The 23,738-nt window shown below is 38.1% G+C and overlaps 1 protein-coding gene across 1 annotated transcript in view; it reads left to right on the forward strand.

Moving 5' to 3' along the window:
- HEPHL1 (hephaestin like 1) overlaps positions 1-23,738 on the forward strand; it is a gene marked incomplete at its 5' end in the record, with an annotated part of 79,018 nt that overhangs the window by 11,432 nt on the left and 43,848 nt on the right. Inside the window, 2 exons of the mRNA XM_079101918.1 lie at positions 11,099-11,343; positions 23,291-23,503. Of these exons, the coding sequence (XP_078958044.1) occupies positions 11,099-11,343; positions 23,291-23,503 (458 nt within the window). The remainder of the gene's footprint in view (positions 1-11,098; positions 11,344-23,290; positions 23,504-23,738) is intronic.

Consider the following 23,738-nt stretch of genomic DNA (forward strand, 5'->3'; position numbering starts at 1 on the left):
AGACTCGGACTAACAAAGAGCCCCGGGGTGAGTCTCTCCCACCAGGTGAAGCTCGGCCCAGGCGGCAGACCCAGACAGGAGTGGCTTATCAGAGCAGGGCAGGGCAGCGAGAGTCTTCCCCAGGCAGGTCTGCTCTCTCTGGCAGCAGGCTCCTTCCACAGCCAACTTCTTGGAGCAGGCTGCCCAGTGGGAGCCTTTCTGCTCAGAGCCAGCTCCAAGCCCTGGACCCAGCGGCGGGCCCCAGCCCGCAGGCAGCTTCTGGGACCAGGGCAGGGCAGCCAGAGACTTCCCCAAGCAGCCCTGCTTCCTCCGGAGGCAGGCTCCTTCCACAGGCAGCTTCTTGGAGCAGGCCACCCAGTGACAGCCTTTCCACACAGAGCCAGCCCACAGCCCTGGAACCAGTAGCGGGCTAGGCGCAGCTTTCTTTGGAAGCACTGCATTATCAAGGTCCTCCAAGACTTCAGGCTACTGAAGGCTGGGGAGGTGATATACTGGAAATCTACAGGGACACTATAAGCCACAGAGGAAATCTGCAATATCTCAGAGTCCCACTGATATCTGACCAATATGAGAAAACAAGGGAAGAAAATATCTGAAACAAACCTAGATACTATATCAATAAAACCCAATGACAGCACAGCAGAAGAAATGTCACAAAGGGAGTTCAGAATGTACATAATTAAAACAATCAGGGAAGCAAACGAGGAGATGAAAGAGCAAATGCAGGCATTAAAGGAGGAGATGAAAGAGCAAATGCAGGCATTAAATGATCGCACCAATCAACAGTTAAAAGAGCAAATATGGGAAGCAAGAGATCATTTCAATAAAGAGGTAGAAATACTGGAAAAAAAAACCAAACAAACAAGAAATCCTTAAAATGAAGGAAACAATAAACCAAGTTAAAAACTCCATAGAAAGCATAACCAATAGGATAGAACACCTGGAAGACAGAACCTCAGACACTGAAGACAAAATATTTAATCTTGAAAACAAAGTTGACCAAACAGAGAAGATGGTAAGAAATAATGAAAAGAATCTACAGGAATTATGGGATATGATAAAAAGGCCAAATTTAAGAATTATTGGGATTGAGGAAGGCTTAGAGAAACAAACCAAAGGAATGAACAATCTATTCAATGAAATGATATCAGAAAATTTCCCAAATCTGAAGAATGAAATGGAAAACCAAGTACAAGAGCTAATAGGACTCCAAATATACAAAATTACAACAGACCCACACCAAGGCATATTATTATGAAAATACCTAACATACAAAATAAAGACAGAATTTTAAAGGCCGCGAGAGAAAAGAATCAAATTACATTCAGGGGGAAACCAACGGATATCAGCAGATTTTTCACTCTAAAAGCTAGAAGGGCCTGGAACAACATTTAACAAGCCCTGAAAGAAAACGGATGCCAACCAAAAATCTTATACCCAACAAAACTTACTTTCAGATTTGACGATGAAATAAGATCCTTCCGTGATAAACAAAAGCTAAAAGAATTTAAAAAAAGAAAGCCAGCATTACAGAACATTCTCAGCAAAATATTTCATGAGGAAGAGATGAAAAACAACGATGCAAATCAGCAACGGGAGGAACTAGCCTAAAGGAATAGCCAAATAAAGGAGAAACCAAATCATGTCAAAAAACAAAAATGAGTCCAATGACTGGGAATACAAATCATATCACAATAATAACTGTGAATGTTAATGCCCTGAACTCATCAATCAAAAGACATATACTGGCAGATTGGATTAAAAAGAAAAATCCAACAATATGCTGCCTGAAAGAGACTCATCTCATAGAAAGAGATACCCAGAGACTAAAGGTGAAAGGATGGGAAAAAACATACCATGCACACGGACACAGTAAAAAAGCTGGAGTATCCATCCTCATTTCAGATAATGTGGACTTCAAGCCAAAACTAGTCAGAAGGGATAAAGAAGGACATTATATACTGCTTAAGGGAAGCATAAACCAGCAAGACATAACAATCATAAATATCTATGCCCCGAACATTGGCTCATCTATGTACATCAAACAAATCCTTCTCAATTCCAGAAATCAAGTAGACCACAACACAATACTAGGCGATTTTAACACACCTCTCTCACCACTGAATAGATAGATCCTCCAAACAAAAATTGAATAAAGAAACCATAGATCTCAATAACACAATCAACAATTTAGACTTAACGGACATATATAGAATATACTATCCAACAAAAAACGAATACACTTTCTTCTCAGCAGCACATGGATCCTTCTCTAAAATAGACCATATTTTATGCCACCAAGCTACTGTTAGCAAACACAAGAAGATAGAAATACTACCTTGTATTCTACCAAATCATAATGGATTGAAATTAGAAATAAATGACAGAATAAAAAACAAAAACTTCTCCAATACCTAGAGATTAAATAATTTACTATTATATGATGAATGGATAACACAAGACATCAGGAGGGAAATTAAAAAATTCTTAGAAGTAAACGAGAACAAAGACACATCATATCAAAATCTCTGGGACACTATGAAAGCAGTACTTAGAGGAAGATTTATTTCATGGGGCGCATTCAACAAAAGAAGTAGAAATCACCAAATAAACGACTTAACACTACAGCTCAAAGCCTTAGAAAAAGAAGAGCAGACCAGCACCAAAAGTAGTAGAAGACAGGAAATAGTTAAAATCAGAGCCGAAATCAATGAAATTGAAACAAAAGAAACAATTGAAAAAATTAACAAAATAAAGAGTTGGTTCTTTGAAAAAATAAACAAAATCGATAAACCCTTAGCCACACTAACAAAGAGAAAGAGGGAGAAAACTCAAATTACTAAAATTCGGAATGAACAAGGAAATATCACAGCAGACACGATTGAAATACAAAACATAATTAGAAGCTATTTTGAAAATCTATACTCCAACAAAACAGAAAACCTCGAAGACATCAACAAGTTTCTAGAGACATGTGAATTACGTAAACTGAATAAGGAGGACATACACAACTTAAATAAATGAATTTCAAGCAATGAAATAGAAGAGGTCATCAAAAGCTTACCAACAAAGAAAAGTCCAGGACCAGATGGGTTCTCAGCCAAGTTCTACAAGACCTGAGTTCTCTTAAAGAAGAGCTCATTCCAATACTCCTCAAAGTATTCCATGAAATAGAAGAGGAGGGAACCCTCCCAAACTCATTCTATGAAGCCAATATTACCCTGATACCTAAACCAGACAGAGACACATAGAGGAAAGAAAATTTCAGACCAATATCCTTAATGAACATCGACACAAAAATTCTCAACAAAATTTTAGCAAATTGCATACAAAAATATATTAAAAAGATAGTGCACCACGATCAAGTGGGTTTTATCCCAGGGATGTAAGGTTGGTTCAACATCCGGAAATCAATAAATGTCTTTCACCATATCAACAGACTTAAAGTTAAGAATCACATGATTATTTTGATAGATGCAGAAAAAGCATTTGATAAAATACAGCATCTCTTCATGCTCAAAACACTAGAGAAAATTGGGATAATGGGAACATTCCTTAACATTGTAAAGGCCATCTACACTAAGCCCATGGCCAATATCATTCTAAATGGTGAAAAACTGAAAGCATTCCCCCTAAAAACTGGAACAAGGCAGGGATGCCCTCTTTCACCACTTCTATTCAACATCGTCCTTGAAACTCAAGCCAGAGCAATTAGACAAACCAAATAAATTAAAGGGATACGAATTGGAAAAGAAGAACTCAAACTATCCCTGTTTGCTGATGACATGATTATATATTTAGAGGAACCTGGAAATTCCACCAGAAAACTCTTAGAACTCATAAGTGAATTCCGTAAAGTAGCAGGTTACAAGATCAATGCTCATAAATTCAATGCATTTTTATACATAAGTGATGAATCTTCAGAAAGAGAAATTAGGAAAACTACCCCATTCACAATAGCCTCGAAAAAAATAAAATACTTGGGAATCAATCTCACAAAAGAGGTGAAAGACCTCTACAATGAGAACTACAGAACACTAAAGAAAGAAATTAAAGAAAACCTTAGAAGATGGAAAGATCTCCCATGTTCCTGGATAGGCAGAATTAATATTGTTAAAATGGCCATACTACCAAAAGTGCTATACAGATTCAATGCAATTCCAATTAAAATCCCAATGATGTACCTTACAGAAATAGAGCAAGCAGTTACGAAATTCATTTGGAAGAATAAGAAACCCAGAATAGCTAAAGCAATCCTCAGCAGAAAGAGCGAAGCAGAGGGTATCACAATACCAGATCTTCAACTCTACTAAAATAGACAGGTAGGTCAATAGTACAGAATAGAGGACATGGACACAAACCCAAATAAATACAATTTTCTCATACTAGACAAAGGGGCCAAAAATATGCAATGGAGAAAAGATAGCCTCTTCAATAAATGGTGCTGGGAAAACGGGAATACCATATGCAACAGAATAAAAATAAACCCCTATCTCTCACCCTGTACAAAAATCAACTCAAAATGGATCAAGGACCTCGGAATCAGACCAGAGACCCTGCACCTTATAGAAGAAAAAGTAGGTCCCAATCTTCAACATGTCAGCTTAGGATCAGATTTCCTTAACAGGACTTCCATAGCACAAGAAATAAAAGCAAGAATCAACTACTGGGATAGATTCAAACTAAATAGCTTTCTCTCAGCAAAGGAAACTATCAGCAATGTGAAGAGAGAGCCTACAGAGTGGGAGAATATCTTTGCCACTCATACTTCACATAGAGTGCTAATTTCCAGAATGTATAAAGAACTCAAAAAACTCTACACCAAGAATACAAATAATCCAATCAACAAATGGGCTAAGGAAATGAACAGACACTTCACAGAAGAAGATGTCCAAGCAATCAACAGATATATGAAAAAATGTTCAACATCTCTAGTAATAAGAGAAATGCAAATCAAAACTACTCTAAGATTCCATCTCACCCCAATTAGAATAACTAGTATCAAGAACACAAGCAACAATAGATTTTGGCGAGGATGTGGGGAAAAAGGTACACTCATACATTGCTGGTGGGACTGCAAATTAGTGCAGCCACTCTGGAAAGCAGTATGGAGATTCCTCAGAAAGCTTGGAATGGAACCACCATTTGACCCAGCTATCCCACTCCTTGGCCTATACCCAAAGACTTAAAATCAGCATACTACAGAGATACAGCCACATCAATGTTTATTGCTGCTCAATTCACCATAGCCAGATTGTGGAACCAACCTAGATGTCCTTCAGTTTTGAATGGATAAAGAAACTGTGGCATATATATATATGCCACATATAATGGAATATTACTCGGCCATAAAGAATGATAAAATTATGGCATTTGCAGGCAAATGGATGAAATTGTAGAATATCATGCTACGTGAGATAAGCCAATCTCAAAAAACCAAAGGATGAATGATCTGGCTGATAAGTAAATGATGACACATAATGGGGGGGGTGGGAGGTTTTAGCGTTAGGGTTAGGGTTAGGTTTATGGTTAGGGTTAGGTAGTAGGGGCAAGAATGGAGGAAAGAAGGACTGTACAGAGGGAAAAGAGGGGTTGGTGGGGTTGGGGGAAAGGCGGAAAAGTGGCAAAATGAGTCAAACAACATTGCCCTGTGTAAATTTATGATTATACAAATCATATGCCTTTACTCCATGTACAAAGAATCAAAATGTATCCCATTTTTTTACAATTAAAAAAAAGAAGTAAAAAAATGAACATGGGTGGATTATTCCCATGTGAGAAAAAGTATATGTTCTGCCAGTGCTAAGGTGTTATATCATCCAGCTGTGTCAAGGGTCACTTCCTAAGGCCCTGTGCTGCCTGACTGTCTTCATAGGGTGGGAGGAGCAGCTGGGTGTTGGGTGTGCTCAGTGCCACCTCTGCAGAAGATGGCCCCATCCATTTGAACTCACCTTGACTCCTTTTCCAAGTAGCCACTACCAGTCAATCAGACTTGGTACATAAAATAAAACCTATTTGCTATCTTAGACCTAGAGAATATTCAGTGGAGCATGGCAATATATGCTTTTCTGCAAATACAGTTTGCAAAATGATACCAGCTTTAACTCATCAATCTCGGGGCAAAGTCATAGCTTTTAAAATGTTTTTTTCTTTAGAGTCCAAAGCCATTGGGTTCCAAATTTTTCAGGCAATTGGAATAGGAAATCAGGCTCTAGGAAATCAGGAAGTTAAGTGAGGCATTAGGAATAGAAAAGACATTTGAAGGAATTTTGTCTTCACCAAGCTTCCAAACCAGAGATGTATACATCTCCCTTTAACACATCTTGGCAGGTGTGGTTGCTAGTGTATGAACAGAGCATCATGTGGGTAGAGAAGAGGAAAAGAGGGAGAGTTTGAACTGACCTTGAAAAATGCTTGGCCGGCGAACAGTGAGGAAGACAGCTGAGGCATGGGGGAAAGAATGTGTGGAAATCCTGGAAGGCTGACAGGACCTGGAGCTGGGACAAAGAGAAGGAAGATAAGTCTGGAAAGGAAAGCTAGGGCCGGTTGTTCTGAGGAGGACTTCTCTGCTTTAATACGAACTTCTGAATCCTTTCCCCCAGATTAACTCAGGTGCCCTGCCATGGGCCCAAATGGTTCTTTAATCTTCGAGGAGGCTTCTCATATTCTGTCCACTGCAGGATGGATTCTGGGTCATCTGACACACTGACCATCTTCAAAGTTTACCTAAACATTGGGCAGGGCGAGCATCATCCATGTTTGAGACTGCTGGGGAACTTCGTAGTAGGAACTGCTTAGGTGTCTGTGTTTGAGTTGCTTAGGTGCTTGTGTCTGAGTCACTGGTGTACCAACAGGTCTGTCTCTCATGCTTCTTCAAGGAAATGAAGATAAAGTCTTGAAAATATCTCTCTAGTTGTTGGATTTATAGTTCTTTCCCCAATCTTAATGATTGGGAAATGAAAACTTGCTAGTTAACACTAAGACTGTCAGACCTAGTGTGACTCCATCAACAAAGGAATGTTTCTGCTTGGATAAGAGCCAGAATTGGGAGTAGATGATATTGAAGTAAAGGGAGGTAGTGAAATTTGCCAAGTGGACAAAACCAAACCAATCCAAAAGCAAAACCAAACAAACAAAGAACAAAATAAAACAAAGCAAACCAAAAAACACCCAGACTAGATTAGGCAAAGTGGAAACCACATCTGGGCTACCGGGAATGGAAGAGTCAGTTGAATCAATTGCCAAGCAGTAGAATTCCCCAAATCAGGCATGAAGTTACATGGGGCTTTAGTCAGCCACACAGTCTTAGTGACTCAGCATTCAGAAGTGGAAGATTAGGAAAGGGCTTGACCTGGTGAACAGAAAGCAGATGGAAAAAAAAAATCATGAGGGCAGGTATGACGGATCCTGCCAAAATTTTCTTCCCCAAACACAGGTCTGGTCAAATTTCCCTGCTCATGAATCTTCAGAGACCCTTAATTTCAGGTATAGTTTTTATCTAAATTCCATAATGCAGCACTCAGATTTCTCCATAGTTCTGAGTTTTCTGGCCATATAAAGCTGCTTGTGATTCCTTCACTGACCTCCAATCCCCTCACCCTGGCACCTGTTCAAGCCGCTCCTTCCACTTGGAGTTCCCATTGTCTCTTCTTGACTCCAACATTTTCCAGAGCATTTATTCTGTTCTGACATACTTAACAGTCTTTTGGGTGTAAATATTATTGACTCTCTTCCTCTTGATCATACACATATTTATTCAGGGCCTGTATCTCATTCATTTTTGTGTCTGACACACCTATCCCACACCTTGACTACTATGAGCCCTCAATATGTACTTGCTGGAAGTCATCAGAATGGTTTTCAAGTTCATCCTAGGCCTGAAACAGGGAGATGGGTGTGGGATCTGCTGGGAGGATTCTCAGAGGAGTCACGTGTGCTGATGGAGGCAGATGGATCCTAGCACAAGGCAAGGCCCTCTGCTGGTCCCCATCCAGAGTGGTCAGGTGTCTTTACATTTGTCCCATTGTGGTGACACAGTCATACAGAAGTATAGACTTTATATATTTTGATCTTAGAAATAGGTCTATTTCAGGAGTGCTGTCCTTGGTTCTATCTTTGAGTAGAAGAGGAATGTGTCTGAGTCTAATTTCAAGGTCCACCTTTTAGTGTCCAAGTCCAGGGCCCACGATGGTAAGTGCTTGGGTCTGCTTAGGATTCTGACTCAGAGAGGAGAGAGAGGAGTCAAAGGGGAACATTGTGCCCTATGCTGAGAAAGATGAGGTGGGGGAGAACTGATGCAGGGGACTCTGGGAGACTTGGGTTATCTCATAACCTTCAAGCTGACATTCCATAAAGCAGAACTTTTAGGGTCTTCTAGATACAACTGGTCTGACCATTCTAGAATCACTTGGACACTCATTGCAGACTTGAAGTGAGCAGAGTTGCATGAAGTGCTCATTCTTGTCCAAAGTGAGCCACCTGGTTATTCCTTTAAAGACACTGTATCCTCTAGGAAAGGCTAGGACAGGTTTCATTAGAAAAAACTGGGGAAGGAAAAAATAAACCAGAAAGGGATTTGAGAAACAGAAGAACAGAAAAGAGAAATAAATTTCGGATGTCACCTGATAGGCACTTGTCACAGTTTTTTCAGTGAATTAGATGAATGATTGAATTCTTGGAATTGAGTAAAATAGAATAGGAGGTTTAAGCAATTAGATAAGAAATTGTGATAATATATTCAATGGAATATTACTCAGTCTTAAAGAAGAATGAAATTATGACATTTGTAGGTAAATGGATGGAACTAGAGAATATCATGCTAAGTGAAATAAGCCAATCCAAACAAACCAAAGGCCAAATGTTTTCTCTGATAAGCAGATGCTGATCCATATTGGTGGAGGTGGGGTGTAGGGAAGAATGAAGGAACTTTGGATTGTGCAGAGGGGAGCAAGTGGAAAGGTGTGGGGGGGATGGGAAGGACGGTAGAATGAGACTGACATTATTCCCCTATATACATGCATGATTACACTACTGGTGTGACTCAGAACAATGTACAGCCAGAGGAATGAGAACTTATGCTCCATTTGTGTATAATGCATCAAAATGCATTCTACTGTCACATATAACCAATTAGAACAAATTTTAAAAATGAAAAAAAATGGGAAAGATAAAAATGAAGAGTGTAGTCATGATGGTGAAAGCAATTGGAGGCGATTAGAAAGGAGAAATAAAGCAAATTTAAGTGATTAAAGAAACAAACACTTCTCAAGCAGATTTCCTTTGGGCCTGGCCAGTTGGTGCCCCAGGTTTTAGAGCCAATTCCTCAAGCATGCCATAAGGAGATCCTTCACAAGTTTCTAGATCCCCTTAGATTGGAACCAGCAGCTACTTTGTGCTGTCCCTCAGCTAATCAGTGTGGTCCAGGGTGGGCTGGTGGTGGGGTGCGGGTGGAGGGATGATGGCACCGATTGACCAGGTCAGGATCACAAGTCCTGCTCTGACCATGGTGCATTAGGGGAACAGGAGGAGCTAATGGGTTAGGCTGGGTCACCTGCTCCATCACTGTAGCCGGAGCTGGAGCTCCATCCAAAGCACATAGGATGAGAATGGGGAGGGTGTGTTCTTAGACCACAGAGTGGAGTGTAAGTCCTACATTTCCAGAACTCCATGATGCCTACTACTTCAGCCTTTTCCATGCTTTTTTACTTATTTAACCCATCTTTGTTCTTTGGGAGCACACTTAGGCATTGCTTCCTCTAGGAAACCTCCCCTGACCCATCTTTCATTCCAGAGTAGATGCTCCCAGAACATAATCTGTGCATCTACTCTGGAGCAGACTTATTACTCTTTCTTCCAGACTGGGAACTCCTTCAAGGCGAGGCTTTGCTTCTTTTCTCCAAATCCCTAGTACTGAGTACAGGGCTCAACATAATTAATGTTTTTCTAATGATCAAGAGTGAATGCATGCATGGATGATGCTTGCAGGAATGTAGCAGAGAGTGAACTTGGCCTCTTATCCCCAGAGTGGACACAGCTACACTGTGATGACCACACTGAGGAGCAGTGGATCTCTTGCTCAAGCAGAAGCTGGACTTCTAGGGTTGTAACCCCAGGCTAAGCATGGAGACTGAGTGAGGAAGGAGGTTCCCCACCCCCAGGAGAAGCTGTTATGGTCACTCTGAAGTGTGTTACCAGTGCTGCTGCTCTTGGGCTGTGAGACTCAGGAACTGAGTCTACTCCCACCCTGAGGCCTCAGGAGGGCATTTGGTTACATCAAACCTTAGAATTCTGTTTTTGTTTTTTCACAGCTGTTCCTTTCTTTCTATCGCACCACCCTCTTCTAGTCTCCTAACAGCCTCTCTGTGCTTCCTCTTTGCTCTCCTCTTTGTCTGACTTCTCTAAAATGTACACACTGCTGGCAGAAGAATGGTCATATTCATTCTAACATGCATGCACATGTCCTGCTCCTCCCCTTCTTGGCCTGTGCCCAGCCTCTCCCACCTCCTGCATGTCTGCCTCCATGCTGCTCATCCTCTGTCCCTGTGCAGTGTCCTCCCTTCCCCTTGTCGTTATCCAAGGCTACTCCTTCATACCTACATTTGTTATCAAGTATTTTCTGATCTCTTCTACTCAGATCAATATTTTCCTTCTTTGAACTCTTTTATTTCTAGAAAAGTTGAGCCCGTATCTGTTGTATCAATCTATCAATCATCAGTTCACACTTCATCATACACTTTGTACAGGTACTTTAATCTCTCCACTATTAGGTTAAAAACTCTTTTGTTTCCCTCCACAGCACCTAGCAAAGTGCTGGGAATTCAGTAAGTGCATAATAACTGTTCGTTAAATGAAAAACTACAGGGGAGCCTGTTGAATGAAAAGGAGCAAATGGTTAGAGTGACTTTAGAATTCTTTGATTTTAGTTTGGTTGTGAATTCTATTTGTACCTTTTGTCACTTAACTGGATAATCTTACCAGCTCTACAGAGGGTAGGTTATGTTGAACACCAGATGAGAAGTCATACATGCAAACTCTAAAGGTAAGCCCTTCGTGTTTCCTTTAAATCTTAATTTTGAAATATTTTTCTTCTTACTTTTAGACTTGCAACCTTGTTTCTCGAAAGAGGGCCCAACAGGATAGGCAATATTTACAAAAAGGCTGTTTACAGACACTTTACAGATGGGACCTATTCCACGGAGATCCCCAAACCCTCCTGGCTTGGGTTCCTGGGCCCCATCTTGAGGGCTGAAGTGGGCGATGTGATTGTTATTCATCTGAAGAACTTTGCTTCCCGACCTTACTCTTTGCATCCGCATGGTGTTTTCTACAATAAAGACTCAGAAGGTAAGTATCAGTTCTCTAGTATTGAGGTCTTGTTTCCATTTCAGAGGAAAAGTCACGGTCCATTACAAGTAAAGGGATTCTAAAAGCACAATGACTACACATGTAATTTGTCTTCCTCTCCCTCCCTCCATCTCTTCCTATCTCCATCCATCTGTTCCCCCTTCTCTTTTTTCCTTCTTTCCTTCCTCCCTTCTTGTTCTTCTTTATGTTGACACAGAGCAGGTGCTGGACTCCCTTGGCACATGCTCCACTATGCTCCCAGAAACACAGTAGCTTTGCTCTTTCTGTGCCCCTCAGCTGTACCTAAACAGCAGACAGAAAAGCAGCCAGCTGCTGTCACCAGTTGCAACTTTGACTGTACGGTTGTGTCTCAGTATGCTGATCTCCACTGCCCAGCTAGGCTGTTGTCTTTGGTGCTTTCTTTATGAAACTGTCCTGTTTCCTTGAGTTTTGATCTGGATTCTTCTCTAATTAAAAAAATTCTTTAATACTCTTATACTTTTGAGATAGAAGTATTAGACCTCAGAAGTATTTTTTGTACCTGTGTTATTTAGTTTTCCATCTCTATAACAAATACCTGCGATAAATAAACTTACGAAGAGAAAATATTTATTTTGGCTCACAGTTTTGAAGCTTTAGTCCATGATTAATTGAGCCTATTGCTTTTGGGGCCATGATGAGGCAGCACATCATGACAGGACTGTGTGACTGAGCAAAGACTGATAACAGGAAGAGAAGGAGACTGGACAGCTCTAAATAGACTGGGGAATAATTTTCTAACATTTGGGGGACATTTCAGATCTAAATTACAGCAGCTCCCCTTGGTATGTCTTGCTCATAACCAGGTGGAATGGGTTGAATGATGCTGCATCTGCTGGCTGACTGCCTCTGGGAATGTGTCAGCCCCAGTACGATTGACTGACACAACCCGCCTATCATCAAGGAGTTTGGGTGCTAACACATGTCCCGGGGCAGCCAAGCCTGCCCTCCAGGTCAGGCTGCTTTATACCCCACCAGGTTCAGAGAACTCTGACAGCGAACATGGCTTTGCCCTTTGTTCTCAGTCCTTTGCCAACAAATGAACTGCAGCAAGGACTTGGTAGTTCTTAAATGTTGAGGATAAAAACATTAAATTATGTGTTCAAAACTTTAACAAAGTTTTTGTATATTTACAAACTTTAATTTGTAAATATACAGGATAATTTTATAACTTTGGTTTAATTTTTAAAAGTATTATTTTTTGCTGCAAGTTGAAGGTAAGGATGTGTCAAGATAACTGTTGCTGTTTTTTTTTTTTTTTTTTTTTTAAATATGGAGGAAATAGGGCCATCTTTGAATCTTTAACTTTGTCTCCATCCCTCCATGTTTCGGGAAAACATACCTTTATAGAGCTGATGGTGTTCTGACGATCCACTAGTCCAGTGCAACAGAACTTTAAAAAGTTATGGTTAAGGTATACGTAAGAAACAATTTACTATTTAACCATTTTCATGTGTTCAGTTTGGTGGCACTAAATACATTTACAGTGTTGTTAACATTCACTACTATTCACTTCCAGAACTTTTTTCATTACTCTAAGCAGAAACTCTGTATCTATTAAGCAAGACCTCTTATTCCTTCCTCCCTGGTTCCTGGTAATTTCTATTCTACAGATATCTGTCCAAGAATTTCTAGGGACTTCCTATAAGTAGAATTATACAATATTTGTCCTTTGGTGTCTGGCTTATTTTGCTCAGCATATTACTTTCAAGGTTCATCTCTCCTGCAGCATGTCAGAATTTCATTCCTTTTTAAGGCAGAAAATATTGCTTTATATGTATATATGTCATCTTGTTCATTCTCTCATCTCCCGATGGATGCCTGGGCTGTTTCTACCTCTTGTCTGTTGTGAATAATGCTGCTACAAACACTGGTGTGCTACAGATCCTTATGAGCGTCTGTAGCCTTTGCATTGGAAAATATGTATGTGCACAAAATTTTGAACTCAATTTTAAGGGATTCTCGGAGACCCTGAAATCAGCCATGGGTCCCTAAATTAAGAACACTTTACATATTGTTTACCCCCAAAAACCTTCTCTACACCTTGTCTCAAGAACATTTCTCCCATGTTGAGGAGCCTGTCGGTTTATCCAATAGCACTTATCAAAACTGGCAGAGCAAAAGGGAACTTTTCTCTTTGCTTCTTTGTTGGTATCTGTCCCTACTCTAGACCATAGGTTTCTAGGGAGCAGAGACTATCCTGGAATGTGTTGGACACTGTCTCCAGCACCTGGCCTAGGGCTTGGCATGTGCTAAGTGCTCTCTCAACACTTCAGTACCTCCCAGATCTAGCCCAACATCATAAAGGTAAGAAGTCAAGACCCAGAGAGGGAAAGGGCCTTGACCAAGTTCATCCAGCTGGTTAGGAGGTGAGTTGTTAAAGACATAGGTTATCTGTCACTCATCCTGGGACTGTCTCTATCATTCCACACTGCTCTTTCACCCTCTCCTTCCTTTGTACAAATGTCAGTAGGCCACCATGAGGTCTTGGCCCTTAACCTTACCGAATCTGCCACGGGGTTATTATTAAACAGAGCAATGGCCATATGATGTAGGGGCTGTAGACTCACTTTTTTTTTTTTTTTTTTTTTTTTTTTTACCTCATGTGATGTAAAGGCTCTAGATTCACTTTTATTCACCACCAATAGCAATATATGTTTTAAAAAAGTTTTGCATTCAATCATAAATCTTCCATTAAATACCCAGTAGGTGTTAGAGACTGATAGTGGGTCTTGGGAATAAGAGATGAATGAATCATAGATTACTATATAAATTAATGATAAAGATAAGGGATTTATTATAAGTTCTCAGTTCTATCCTATTGATCTATATGTGTGCACTGATGCAACACTCTCTTGGTTAATGTGGGTTTATGATAAGTTTCCAAGTTGAGGAGTATAAGCCCTCCATCATTGTTCTTCTTTTTAGGACTTTTTCTCTTCTAGCCCCTCTGCATTTCCATATAAATTTTAGATCATCTTATTAATTTTTATCCCAAAACAAGAAACTTGTATCTTGATAGGGATTACATTGAATTTATTGATCAATTGTGGGAAAATTTCCATCTGCATTTAAAAAATGAATTGGCATCCTAACATTATTGAGTCTTCCAATCCATGAAATGAGCATGGAATTTGGATTTTTAATATTTCTCAACAATGTTTTATATTTTAGTGTCCATAATTTGCATTTCTTTTGTTAAATTTATTCCAAAGTACTTTATTCTTTCTGATTCTCTTATGAATGGAATAGTCTTCTTAATTTCATTTTGGGAGTGTTTATTACTAATGTATAAAAATACAGTTGATTTTTGTGTGTTGATATTATATCAACTTGTTAAACTTGTTTATTAGTACATGTTAGTAGGTTCCTTGGGATTTTCTCTATGTAGGTCATTGTGAATAAAGACTGTTTTGCTTTTTCCTTACCAATCCATACACCTTTAATTTTTTTTTTACCCTAATAGACTAGTACCTGTGGAACAATACTTAATGATAGTGACAAGAGTAGACATTCTTGCCTTTTTCTCTGTTTTAAGAAGAAAGCACTTAGCTTTTCCCTTATTGAGCATGATACCAACTGTGGATTTTTCCTGGTTACCTTTTATCAGGTTGAGGAAGTTGTCTTCTAGTCTTAGTTTGTTGAGAGTTTTTAACGTAAGTTCTGGATTTTGTTGAATGAGTTCTGCCTCCGTGATACTGATCAGGTGATATTTTTCCTTGATTCTATTCATTGATTTGCAACCTTGAAATCATGGAATAAATCTAACTTGGTCATGGCATAAGATCTTTTTAAAATGTTGCTGGATTTTGTTTGCTCATATTTTGTAGAGGATTTTCATGCCTGCCTTCATGTGGAGTACTGGTCTGTAGTCTTCTTGTGATGCCTTCATCTGCCTTTGGTATCATGGTAACACCTCAGAATGAATTAGGAAGATTTCCTTCTATTTTCTGAAAGCCTTTGTAAAGAATTTGCATTATTTCTTCTTTTTATTTTTTTGTGTCAGTGGCACTTAACACTGGACCACATCCCCAGTCCCTTTTTATTTTTTTATTTAGAGACAGGGTCTTGCTAAATTGCTGAGACTGACTTAGAACTTGTGATCCTACTGCCTCAGTGTCCTCAGCTACTGGGATTACAGGCATGCACCATGATACCTGGCTTCTTTTTCTAGTTTCCTAAGTTGAAAGCTTAGGTTATTGATTTGAGACTCTTCTTCTAACATAGGTGCTTAAAGATTTTTAAGCACTGACTTACCTGAATCCCATAAATTTTGATACGTTTTAGCTCCATTTTATTTCAGTTTCAAGTATTTTACAATTTCTTTTCTGATTTCTTCTTTGACTCATGAGTTGTTTAGATATGTATTGTTTTATCTCCAAATATTTGGGTGATTTCCAAGCTCTCTTTCTGTAGATGATATCTAATTCAATTCCATTATGATTGAAGGACCTATTTTGTGTGATATCAACTCTTTTAAATTTATCAAGACATCTTATGTCTGGAATATCATCTTTCTGGGAAAATGTACTAAGCAGCTATTGGGTAGAATGTTCTATAGATGTCAGATAGAGTTGGTTGATAGTGTTGTTTGGTCTTCTGTATACTGGCTGATTTTGTATCTAGTGGTTTTATAAATTATTGTGAGTAGAGTATTAAAATCTATAAAAACCATGCTTGAGTTGTGTGTTCATCTTTTCAGTTGTGTCAGTTTTTGCTTCTTATACTTTGGAACTGTTTTGTTAGGTGTAAATACATTTACAATTGTCATTTTTATCCTGAGACATTTATCTTTACAAAATAGCTATCACTGCTTTAATAATATATCTTGCATTAAAATATATTTTGTTTTTTATCAGTTTACTTTCTTATTTCCTTTTTGAATTTCTTTACCTTTGACATAATCATGTCTCTGAATCTAAGACACAAATATAGACAGCATACAGCTGAATCTTGCTTTTTCCTTCAGTTTGATAATTTCTGAAATTTGATTGAGGTGTTTAGACAATTCACATTTAATGTGATTATTGATTGATTTGATTTATATTTGTCATTTTGCTAATTGTTTTCTACGTATTTTGTCCTTTTTTGTTCTTCTGATTCTCCTTTAATGTCTTCTTTTGGGTTTAATGCATTTTAGAGAATATTATTTGAATTCTGCTGATTTTTATTTTTATTTGTTGTTTTTAACTATACATGAAAGGCGAGTGTATTTTGACATATTATGTAAACATGGAGTATAATCTTCTGCTGATTTTTAGAAGATCTATAGTATTAAATAATTTTCTTATTGGTTGGTCTGGGAATTGTAATATGCACTTTAGTTTACCAAAATGTATTTCATATTTTTACCAATTAAAATTTGGTAAAGTACATAAGATTTATCTCAATAAAGTTCTTTCTCTGTCCTGTGAGATATATATTTTTGTGATATATAATTTTGAGATATATATATATCTCCTGATATATATATAATATATATATATATTTATATATAATATAATGTATTGTACTTCATGCTTTGTATTATCTTTTAACTTTTAAGGAAGTGAAGAAATGGAAAATGTGTTATATAACCTTTTATATTAACTCTCATATTTCCCATTTGTAGTGTTTTTTAATTCTTCTTTTGAATTCAAATTATTCTGAAATGCTTTCTTTTTTTTCCTAGCAACAAATTCAGTCTTTGCTTTTTATAATTTTGCCTCTATTTTTGAGGAATGGATTTCTGGGTATAGCATTGTCTGCTGATCTCTTTCCCCAAGTACTTTGAGTATGCTAATCCACTGTTTACAGTCTCCAGGGCTCCACTGACAAATCAGCCACTGTGTTGATACTCTCCTGTGTTTGATGAATCTGGTTTCAATATTATCTCTTTGTTTTTTTTCTACAGTTTGATAGTGATGTATCTACTTTTGAATCTCTTTGTATTTATCAAATTGTGATTCATTAGGCTTCTTAAATGTGTAGATTAATGCTTTTTCATCAAATTTGGAAATTTTAGGCCATTAGTTACCCACATTTTTTCATTCCTTTTTTGCTGTAGTTTCTTTCTGTGGACAACTGTTACATGTTTTAGGACATGTCACCCCACAAGTCTCTGTTTCCTTCATTATTTTCCCCACCCTAGGATAATTTCCATTAATCTATCATCAGGTCACTGATTTTTTTGTCATTTTGAATTTGTTAGTAAGCTTCTTAATGAGTATTTTATTTCATTTATTGCACTTTTCAATGCCATAAATTCAGTACTTTTTTTTTTTTTATATAATTTCTGTGTCCTTACTGAGAGTCACCTTTTACTGAATCATTTGGTCTAACTTTGCTTTAATTCTTTAAATATAATTCCTTTTAGATGTTTTTATGTACTTTTAATAGTTGCTTTGAAGTCTTTATCTGCTGTATTCTACCTTTGTGGCAGTTAGAGATAGTTTCTTCTGACTTTTTTCTCCTGTGAGTCACATTTTTCTGTTTCTTGATGTCCCGCCAAATTCAACCTAGTATTTACTGTGAACCAGACACTACTGAAGAATAGGGCTGCAAAGATGAGTAAATACATCATTGCTGCCTCGAAGGTATTTGTCCAGGGAGGGGTAGAAAGTGGAACTTAGAAGTGAATGAGTGAGTGGAACTAATGCTGATTGAGCAGCTACTGTATGTCAGCACTTGCACTACAGTTCTTATAGACAGTCTTCCATTTAATGATACAAATACTATTTTCTTGATCTCCTTGTGAAATATGTTTAAGTATTAGAACTATTCTACTGTTTTAAAACAAATTTTATTTTTTTAAATATATAACACTATAAAGAGGCATTGAAACATAATCTGATTCTTCTTAATTAGTTCAAAATAAAAAAATTAAAGAAAAACTTGCATAAAATGATGGTTAAAAATTCTCAAGAGTATAGAGAGGTATAAAAAGAAAAGTCATTTCAACCAAAGATTGTGAGGTACAATCTTTGTATTTCAAGTATTTGTATCTTATTTCCCCTAAGGAGAGAGAATATCCTCACATTCTCGGAGGTTTGGTTCAAATTGGCCTGCAGTGAGTTTGACTTTTTTCAGTTTTCTATTGTGTATTTGAAGATCTTATAGATTTTGTACTCTGCATCATGCTGCTGTGTATGGATTGGTTTGAGTCTGTCACCCATGGTTTCATGTGAGGGAGGCTTGGGCCCATGTGGTGGTGTTAAGAGGTGGTTGGATCTTTAAGAGGTGGAGCCTAGGAGGAGGTTGCAAGACTGTCCCCTCCCCCTCACTTTGTCTTCCTGTCTTAACATGTGATCTCTCCCTCTCTCATATCCTCCAGTCATTATGGTGCCATCTGTCATGACATGCCACAGTAAAGGGTGCCCTTGCCAGAGACAGTGCTATGTTGTTTGGATTGTTAACCTCCATAATTATGAGATAAACAACTCTTTATAAAAAAAGAAAGAAAGAAAGAAAGAAAGAAAGAAAGAAAGAAAGAGAAAGAAAGAAAGAGAAAAGCCATCTCCAATCTCTCCCTCATATCCTATGCAAAAGTCAATCACCATTAACAAGTGCTTATAATTTTTTTCATGAAAAAATTTATATACATATTTTTGCATGTGTGTATGCCTATGCCGATGTATGATTATATCTTAATTTATACATAATGACTTAATCTATAATACTATGTACTTTCTGTTTTTTACTTTCTTAGAAATTTTCTCATATTAGTACATTTAATATTTGTGCAGTATTCCACTCTATGAATGTGTAATTATTTGGGATGCTTCTAGTTTATATAGTTTGAAAAACATTTTCAAGTGCATTTTTAGGATAATTCTTAGGAGTGAAATTTCTACTTATACTTATTTTTGGGGGGAATGGATAGGAATGGACAAGTTGTCCTCCAAGAAATTGCAATTTGTACTCTTCCACAATTTATGAACCAGTGTTTCTTCCCAAATCCCACTAAAACTCAGAATTCTCAAATCTCATGGGTGGAAAATTATGCTATAATTTTTAAAAGTCCACATATCCTAGAACATCTTTAACTAAATGTATAGTGCTTTATTCTCTTTTATTGTTAATGTTATCAAACTCTTTTTTGGGAAAGACTTTCAGAACAACTTAATAAATTATCCACCCCACGTCACTTTGCTACTATATATATATATATATATATTCACACTTTATTTTGGATCCCAAATGATATTCTTCATCTTGAAAAGTGTCACTGAGGATTTGTATGGAACTCTAGCTCTTCATTTCAATAACAGCCATCAGCAACTCTCAATAATAATAACAGTAATAAGAGTAATAAACAGAGCTCATTCAGTAAATTGTAAATAATTTATACAAAAATTGATGTTTGTATTGACTTGTGTCATACAATTAAAGCAAAATGAATGATCTCAATTGAAGTTTCAAGACAAGTCCTATATCCATCCAGTCTCCCCCAATTCTCTACCCTCAGCCTATCCATAAATAAATTCAGATGATTCCAAACCATAAATTTCAGTCATAGAATTTTTGAAAAAGAGAGTATAAGGTAATGCCACTCATTTATTATTTTATTCAACAGATATGTATTGAGCACCCACCATACTAGACACTGGGGTAGACTCTATGAATACAGTCATGATAAAAGGAAAGCTGGAACTTTCTTTCATGGAACTTGTTATGGTTTAGATATTAGGTGTCCTCCGAAAGCTTATATGTGAGACAATGCAAGAAAGTTTAGAGGTGAAATGACTGGGTTATGAGAGCCTTGATATAATTAGTGCATTAATTCCCTGGTAGGGATTAACTGAGTGTAATTGTAGGCGGGTAGGATATGGCTGGAGCTAGGTTGATGGCTATGTGCCTTTGGGGTATATATTTTGTCCTTGTTGAGTGGAGTCTTTCAGCTTCCTAAGCATCACATCCTGAGCCACTTTCCTCTATCACACACCTTTGTCATGATGTTCTGCCTCATCTCGGGCCCCAAGGAATGGAGTCAGTCATCTATGTACTGAGACCTCTGAAACTGTGAGCCCCCAAATAAGCCTTTCCTCCTCTAAAATTGTTCTTTTCTGGGCTTTGGACACAGCAGTGAAAAAGCTGAGTAAAATGCTTATAGTTTAACATGAGAATGGAAATTTATCAAGCAATTACACACATATACTATGTGTAATATATGTATAATAAGTACATGTATAATTTAAAACTTAAGCAAGTACTAGGAATAAATGATGAACAGTGTTTATTGAATGGGTGCTATATGCCAGGCACTTTGATAAGTGCTTTATAGATCTTGTATCATATGACCTCAACAACTCTATGAAGTAGGTGCTAGAATTATCATTGTCTTATAGATAAGAAGCCAAGACTCATGGAAAAGAAGTGAATTTTCAGGTCGCATAACTAACAAGTCATGGAGACTGGATTTGATTTTAGTCAATCTAACTAATTTCAGTGGCTGTGAGCTTAACCACTGGCTATCAGCTGCCCTCTGTCTATATGAAGGCACTTTAGAAAACTGACCTAGTCCAGAGAGTTCAGGATTGCTTGAGCCAGACCATTCTGGAACTTGAATCCATGGCAAACATATTTGACCTTCATCCCAGTACTGATGGGGAACCATGGAATGACTAAGCAGGGAACGATATAAATGGATTTGGGATTTGCAAGATCACTCTTGCTATAGCTTGGAGAATGGATCAATAAGCAAGAGCTGCATGGAAACTAGCAAAGAAGTTACTTCAGAAGCCCAGGTGAGAGATGGTGGCAGTTTGGGTGAGAGTTGTGATGGTGAAGATGGATAGAAATTGATGAATTTGAGAAGAAGCAGGGAAGAAGAAGGCCTGGTGGTGGTTTGGAAGTCAGGAGGGAGGAGGAGAAGGATGACTAGAACGTTCCCTTTGCCCTGACTTGTGGCCTTGAGTACTGATGAAGACTTCCACTGAGAGATGACCTAGGACCAGGTTTGGCAAAGGAGAAGTAATACTCTCAGGAAAAACCTATGTTTGAGATCTTTTGATATTTACAATTGGAGATGTCACATAAACAGGTATCAATGCAAAGCTCACAGATGATATCCAGGCTAGAGATAAAAGTGGAAGCCACACGTGTGTGACTGATTTGGTAGCACTGTGTGAAGAGGTGCCCCAGGGAGGGAGCACTGGGCAGGGAGAAGGAGCCAGCATTGTAGCTTGAGTATTTCTCATAGTGAACAGCAGATAGAGTGGATTGGAACACTGAAAAGAGAGGCCAGGAAGAGAACGGTTGAAGGAAGGAGAGCAGACAATGGCATCAAATACTGCCAAGAGTTCAGGTAACATGAATTTTTAAAAATATTATTTGGATTTAATGGATAGAGGACAGTCTCCTGGATTTTTCCTTTGTTTTATTCTTCTATCAGGGTAGACCATTTATTAAGCTAGAAACAGCAAATCATATTAGTTCAACTTTGAGTAAAAATGGTTTTGTCAAAATGTTAGTGTGATACTTTTACCTCATATTGAGAGACAATGTAAGAAATTATTTTAAAGAGTGTTTTTGTATCCTTTAGAAGCCATTCTTGAAAACATTGAAGACATATTCATTATATTATTCAATTACATATATTTTATATATAATTATGTTATATATAAAAATTATATATGATTAATATAATATATATTTAATATTTATATATAATATTAAAAATTAATATATAATATTATATATATTAGTGGATATAAATACCTACCAAATGGAGTTGCTTTGAAAAGTAAATAGTACATGGTACCCTCTCCAATCAGCACATAGTCGGGGCTAAACTGCTATTGTTTTCTTGGGGCATCCTTCTCCAAACAGCAAGTTATGTTTCCATGGTAGATAGAACGTGCTGACAGGTAACATTAGGCTTCTGTTGTTTCTTTTCTTGTACTTGGCTCAGCTACACTGGGGCTTGCTATCTTATTTGAATTTTTATTTCTGATACCTAGTACGTTCCTTAGCATGTGGTTTATAACCAATTCATGGTATGGAATGGTGAATTGGAAGAGTGAGTGAGAGGTGAACTGGCCTGAAGTGCATACAGCCCTCTCTGTTCCTCACCCTCAACTTTCTTTTTAATAACTAATAGTCCAGCTGCTCCTAGTCCTTCAAGGCCCCTCAAATGCCACCCCCTCACAATGAAGCTTCTGATAAAATTATAATGTGCACAGACTGTTCACCAGTCTTCTACCCAGGTAGTTTTACACTATTTTTAGCAGCGTACTTTCGTAATTGAAAAATCCTGCGTGATCCTAGTTTATAAGACAGAGCAAGGGTCTTCTCTGCCCCACCCACTCTGTGAAGACCCTCTACCTTGTCACAGGTCTCCTTCACCTTGCTACAGGTCCTCTCTGAGGTATTGTATAATTTGACCTAAAATTACATTCCACACATCAGCATGTTTTATTCTCCAGTTGTCCCATGTGTTCATCACATATTCTCTGGTCTGCTCTGAAGAACTGAAGATTCCTAGAAGCAGAAAGAGGTCTTACCCTTGCTTCCTATCCTTGTGAGAACTACACAGTTGCAAAATGCAAAATAAGTCCCTAAGATATGTTCATCATCTCTTCGGCTACTTCTTCCGTTCCCTAGTCAGTACCAAGTGAGGTAGATTGAAATCTTTCTGACTGCTGCAGTAGGCCTAGCAGAAAATCTTTATTAAGAAGTTTTATTAAGTTCTTCTTTCTGGGAGAAGTACTCTATACACATTGCATCATTTAGTTTCCTTCACTGTGGGGAAGATACTAACATTTCAGTTTCACTGAGGGACAAGAGAGGCATGGAGAATTGAAGTAACTTGCCTCAAGTCCCATAGAAATGCTTCTTAATTTGGTTATGTTTGATTCCAAAGCTCTGGTCCTCTCCACTATGGCATAGGAGCTCTGTGTTCTAACTAAGCTTGATCTTTTCTTGGAAGGAGCCTTATACCCAGATGGAACCTCTGGAAGGAACAAGGATGATGACATGGTTCCTCCTGGCAAAAACTACACCTATGTCTGGCCGGTGAGAGAAGAATACGCACCTACTTCTGCAGATGCCAACTGCCTGACCTGGGTGTACCATTCACACATTGATGCCCCTAAAGACATTTGTTCTGGGCTGATTGGCCCCCTACTGGTGTGTAAGGAAGGTAATGAACCCCCAACCCCAGGAGCCTGTGCCTACCTGGTGTGTTCAAAGAGTGAACAAGATACAGGCTTTGTTTTACCTGCCTTCCTTGCTTTACACAGAACGTGCCCCTTCTTCTGAACTTCCTTTAGAACTTGGACAATTATTCTAACATGGAAAATCAATCTGACACTGTAGCAAAGGGCAAACCTTCAGATTCTAAAAATCATCACAGCATTCTGAAGCATATGATTTTG

The sequence above is a fragment of the Sciurus vulgaris genome, assembly GCF_902686455.1.
Source record: "Sciurus vulgaris genome assembly, chromosome: 11".
Taxonomy (NCBI): Eukaryota; Metazoa; Chordata; class Mammalia; order Rodentia; family Sciuridae; genus Sciurus; species Sciurus vulgaris.